Source organism: Amblyomma americanum, chromosome 6 (assembly GCF_052857255.1).
Source record: "Amblyomma americanum isolate KBUSLIRL-KWMA chromosome 6, ASM5285725v1, whole genome shotgun sequence".
Lineage (NCBI taxonomy): Eukaryota > Metazoa > Arthropoda > Arachnida > Ixodida > Ixodidae > Amblyomma > Amblyomma americanum.
This window is the reverse complement of record NC_135502.1, coordinates 199,518,333-199,524,258: the sequence shown is the minus strand read 5'-3', so window position 1 is coordinate 199,524,258 and position 5,926 is coordinate 199,518,333. Positions and strand designations below refer to the sequence as shown.

The following is a 5,926-nucleotide window of genomic DNA, read 5'->3' as shown; positions in this document are numbered from 1 at the left end:
CAGCAGCGGTGCCAAGCGGAAGCGGGTGCAGCGCCTGCAGCGCCGGTTCACCAAGTGCGGGTGGAGCCGCACTAATAATAATAATAATAATAATGCTACGGACGCTGGGAGGACGACGAAGTGGTTGGTAACGAAGACGACGCTGAGGTGCGTGCTTGTGTGCTGAGAGTCTACTCCAAGCCATCGGTTCCTTGCGTAGCAGGTTACCTCTGCTCTTTCTACTGCTGCTTCTAGCCGCCGCGTATCATTTGGTGGAGGTTGCTAAATTCGATCCCCGACCTCAAGTTGGCTCTCCGTCGTGGCCGCCGTCTCGCCAACATGTCTACCGAGTCCGAGCCATCTCCCTCTCCGTCAACACCGCCAGCGGTCGTCGTCGCCCACCACCGCGAACCGGGCACGTTCTGCGGCACAGACGACGTTGATGTGGACGACTGGCTGGCCCTTTACGAACGCGTCAGCACGCACAACAGGTGGGATCCAACGCTGATGCTCGCTAATGTGATATTTTACCTGACCGGCACCGTGAGAGTGTGGTTCGAAACCCACGAAGATGACTTGACCTCATGGGACATATGTAAGCAGAAGCTCCGCGACCTCTTCGGAAAACCCATCGGCCGTCAACTCGCCACCAAGAAGGCACTCGCGTCCCGCGCCCAAACTTCCTCCGAGCCATACATAGCCTACATACAAGACGTCCTCGCCTTGTGCCGTAAAGTTGATAAAGACATGTCCGAAGCAGATCGAGTTGGCCACATACTGAAAGGCATTGCCGACGATGCCTTTAATCTGCTTCTATGCAAAGACTGTTCCACGGTCGCTTCTGTTCTTGAGGTGTGCCGCCGTTTCGAGCAAGCCAAACACCGGCGCATTTCTCACCGTTTTGACCGGCTGCCGAACACTGCTGCTAGCTCCTCCTGTGAAGATCTGCCAACAATGCGGCAGCCTTACCCGGCTAACTTAACCCGTATCGTGCGCCGCGAACTGGAGGCGATGACGCCCGCTGTTTCTTCCTTGCCACTGCCGGACAACACCTTGGCCCTCATCCAAGCCGTCGTTCGCCAGGAGGTTGCGAACTTGGCCGTCCCTTCTCCTCGCGTCGTGGACAACGCTCATGCCAGCCCGGACCCTCCAGTGATCGCAGCTGCCACTTACAGTCGCAGCTTCTCGCCTCGGTACCGATATCGCAATCCTGCCGAATGGCGTACCTCTGATGACAGGCCGATCTGTTTTACCTGCTCTCGCGTCGGGCACATCTCCCGTCACTGCCGCAGCCGTTGGTCCCCGCCACCTCGCCCCTACTCCTTCGTCGACCGCCGCAACGACTACGGCCCGCACCGCTTCACACCACGACCCGATCCGCTCCCTGACGAGCCCGCTCCGCACGCTCGTGGGTCCAGCCTCTCACCTTCCCCATTAGGCCGCCGCTCCCGTTCTCCTCCCACACGCCGCAGCCCTTCTCCTTCGGCCTCCCGCTATTTCTCGGAAAACTAGCCGATGCAGCCCCCGGAGGTGACGCTGCATCATTGACCCGGCCTGAAAATCCTCTCTTGACCCCCGCTGCCCAACGTAATCTCTTGAATGTTTTCGTGGATGGTGTCCCGGTCCTTTCCCTCATTGATACTGGCGCCCAAGTGTCTGTCCTGAGCTCTTCTTTGCGCCGCCGTCTGAAGAAAGTTTTAACGCCTGCCGCCATGTCCACGGTTCGCGTCGCCGATGGCAGCCCCGCTGCCGTGATTGGAATGTGCACTGCGGGAGTCAGCATTGCCGGGCGTCATATACCCGTTCTGTTCACCGTCCTGACCCGGTGCCCTCAGGACATAATCCTTGGCCTTGACTTTTTAACCGCCCATTCAGCTGTTATTGACTGTTCCTCAGGCCTTCTTCGATTGGATCTGCCCCTGTGCAATGACGACTCCACCAGCCCACCTCGCCTTCAATCCACCGAGTTTGCTCGTCTCCCGTCTAATAATAATCAATCAATCAATCAATCAATCAATCAATCAATCAATCAATCAATCAATCAATCAATCAATCAATCAATCAATCAATCAATCAATCAATCAATCTTTATTTTTTCGGTGCCCAGGAACAACCCCAAGGTCTTGGTGCTGGTACACCATTCACACGCACAAAATGTAAATTTATTTCACTACAAAGGAAGACACTCAGGGGAGGTAATGCAGCAGTCAAGGCGATAGAAAAAAAAAAGACATAAACTAGGCGTGACAGCAAGCATGAAGCAAAAAAGCGAAAACAAGAAAACAGCGAGAACAGCGGTAAATGAAAACAGCTAGAACAGGCAACAGACATATAAATAACTAATGAAACAATAAACAAAGAGAATGAACGACCGATAACAGCCAAGTACAGCATATAGCAAAATACAAACAAGAATAAAGCCAATACTAATATGAACGAATATGAAACCTCTGAAATACAAGCTAGAAATACAATCATACGCAATAAGAAACGTAATTAGTGAACGCGTTACAGACAATCAGGCGTGAGTATACAGTATTAAAGAAATAATATTAATGAAAACAAGTACACGTGATGAACAATTAAGGAGAGAAAAAACAATATAATACCGGTGCAAACGCACAAGTGTAGTAAAGACAAAATGCATGAAAGGGGAAGTTATGTATGAGAAAAAGAGTGCTCAAAGTGGAACGTCACGGACATCCAATATAAAGGAAGGGAGAGAATTTTCGAATATATCTAGGTGAGGACAAAGAGAATTAAACAACTTCTGCATTCTGTCCAGAGGGGAGAGGGAGTGCAGGAGCGCAGAAACTTGGAATGGTCTGAATTCCCTTATGCTCTTTCGCGGTACACGCAAAAGGATACGCGCTAGGAGCTGAGGGCATAGAATGTGACCATGAAGAAGTTTATACAAGAAAATTATATCTGCCCTCACGCGACGGCAGCTAAGAGAAGGAAGCTGCAGTGAGTTACTCCGTCTGGGACGAGAGCTGGAAGTTTTGCAAGAAAACCGATGTTGAAATATGCGTAAAAACTTTAGCTGAACTCTGTCGATTTTTTCACAGTTCGACTGGCAAGTGCCGTTCCAAACAACAGACGCATATTCCAAAAGCGGCAAGCATATGGAGAGGTAGAGCTTTAAGAAAGGAAGTGGGGATCGAAACTCTCTCGAAAGCCTGCAGATGAAGCCGAGTGTACGCATAGCCCGTAGAGCAATGCGTTTTGTATGAGAGGAGAAGCTGAGGCTACGGTCGAAAAGTACGCCGAGGTCATTAATTTCATCAACCCTGGGCAGCGGCCTACCATTCACAGAATAAGAGTAGAGAAGACTGTGCGTTTTACGCGTAAATGAAACAACCTTGGTTTTAGATGAATTGAGAGTGAGCCCATTCTTCAAGCACCAATCAGAGAAGGCGGATATGTCAGATTGCAATGACAAGCAATCGCGAAGAGTATGTATTGACTTGAACATTTTTATATCATCCGCATAAAGGAGAAATGAGGAGTTTTTGACCACGGAGGAAACGTCATTGATAAAAACAGAGAACAGAAGCGGGCCTAATACCGAGCCCTGAGGAACTCCGCTGGTTGGAGTGTAAACAAATGAGGTCTGTCCATTTACACTGACAAAGCAGGACCGATCAAGAAGATAGTTGCGTAGGAGGGCTACAATTGAAACGTCGATCTCAAACAGCAGAAGCTTTTGAAGAAGTAATGAGTGAGTAACAACGTCGAAAGCTTTGCTCAAATCACAGTACACAGCGTCTACCTGACTCCTCTGAAGGACTTCAGCTGATGTATACGTCATAAAAGTCACAAGGTTAGTTGTAGTAGAACGACCTTTTATGAAACCATGCTGATTATGAATGATTACATTTTTGAGGTGGAAGGAAAGTACTTTGTGCAAAGCTAATTCAAAAAGCTTAGAGGTTGCACAAAGAAGAGAAATGGGGCGGTAGTTCGAAACATCAGATTTGTTTCCTGATTTGAATACAGGGAAAACACGCGCCGTTTTCCACACGCGGGGAAAGGCAGAATTTTTCAAACAGTTATTAAATATCGTGGTTAAAACAGGGACGAAGGTACTATTGAAGGCTTTTATTATGGCGGCTGGAATGCCATCAGGTCCAGGGGATAAAGATGGTTTCAAACACTTAAGACTCTCACTTACTAACTTCTCGTCGAGAAGAACGGAATTATGTGCGCCAGCTGGAAGGCACACGGAGTCGAAAATTGGAGATTTGTACACGGAGGAAAAGTGTTGAGCAAAGCCGTCAGCGACATTCCGAATTTCATTCCCATGAGAGTCAACTAAGTGAATATGACTATCAGATTTATTCGAACGCTTGCGAACGTATCGCCAGAATTCAGTAGGACGATTAGAGGCACTATTCTCTAAATAATCAAGATAGGACTCATGATCCCGCTTGTACAGGCGTTAGCAAAGGGAATGCAAGCGGCGAAATTCATCTGCCCATGTATCCAGCCCAGGGCGTTTCGCTTTATGGTGGGCCCGCTCCTTAAGTTTCAGCGCTGTTCTAAGTTCCTTGGAAAACCAGAACGGAAATTTGCTGCGAGTAGGAGTGTGCATAGGTATGTACTGGCGCATACCATTGAGAACTATTTCAGTGAAGCGACTGACTTGTTCGTCAACATCGCTGATTTCGCTTAAAACAGACCAGTCGACAGAAGAGAAGAAACCGAAGAGACCAACATAGTCGCCAAGTGCGTAAGCGAAACGGGGGGAATTCCCCGCACGATTTGAATTAGCAGAAGGTGGGACAGAAACCGAAGCCGTTATTAGAAATGGAGGATGAAATTTGTCACAGCGAGTAAGTGAGATGTCAGATGACGAGACTCGAACATTTTCAAAATTAGATAAACAAATGTCAAGAACATTACCACAACAGTTTTCAATTAAATAATAATAATAATAATAATAATAATAATAATAATATTAATAATAATAATAATAATAATAATAATAATATTAATAATAATAATAATAATAATAATAATAATAATAACTCTGCCACGTCAAACTTGTCTCCTATGGCGTACATGGACATCTGGGAGCCGATATACACAAGAGCAATTAGGCACGTATTTTCCGCCGATATTTTGTGGCGCCCTTGAAGCGCGTTTGGGTAAAAGGTCGAAGCTCTGATTTCACCACTTAGTCAAATGTTTCTCTACAGGCAAAACGCTAAGACGCCCGTGTGCTGTGCGACGTCAGTGCACGTTAAAGATCCCCAGGGGTCGAAATTATTCCGGAGCCCTCCACTACGGCACCTCTTTCTTCCTTTCTTCTTTCACTCGCTCCTTTATCCCTTCCCTTACGGCGCGGTTCAGGTGTCCAACTATATACGGGACAGATACTGCGCCATTTCCTTTCCCTAAAACCTATTATTATTATTATTATTATTATTAATATATTATTATTATTATTATTATTATTATTATTATTATTATTATTATTATTATTATTATTATTATTATTATTATTATTATTATTATTATTATTATTATGATAATAATAATGATAATGGGCTGGATACATGGGCGGATGAATTTCGCCGCTTGCGTTCCCTTTGCAAACGCCTGTACAAGCGGGATCATGAGTCCTATCTTGAATATTTAGAGAATAGTGCCTCTAAACGTCCTACAGAATTCTGGCGATACGTTCGCAAGCGTTCGAATAAATCTGATAGTCATATTCACTTAGTTGACTCTTATGGGAATGAAATTCGGAATTTCGCTGACGGCTTTGCTCAACACTTTTCCTCCGTGTACAAATCTCCAATTTTCGACTCCGTGTGCCTTCCAGCTGGCGCACATAATTCCGTTCTTCTCGACGAGAAGTTAGTAAGTGAGAGTCTTAAGTGTTTGAAACCATCTTTGTCCCCTGGACCTGATGGCATTCCAGCCGCCATAATAAAAGCCT

General features: G+C 46.4%; 1 protein-coding gene across 1 annotated transcript; it reads left to right on the top strand.

Moving 5' to 3' along the window:
* The first annotated feature begins 300 nt into the window (after nt 1–300).
* LOC144095687 (uncharacterized) lies at nt 301–1,491 on the top strand. Its single transcript, XM_077629348.1, has one exon. The coding sequence runs from the start codon at nt 319–321 to the stop codon at nt 1,489–1,491; it is 1,173 nt and encodes a 390-aa protein (XP_077485474.1). The 5' UTR covers nt 301–318.
* The last annotated feature ends 4,435 nt before the right edge of the window (nt 1,492–5,926 follow it).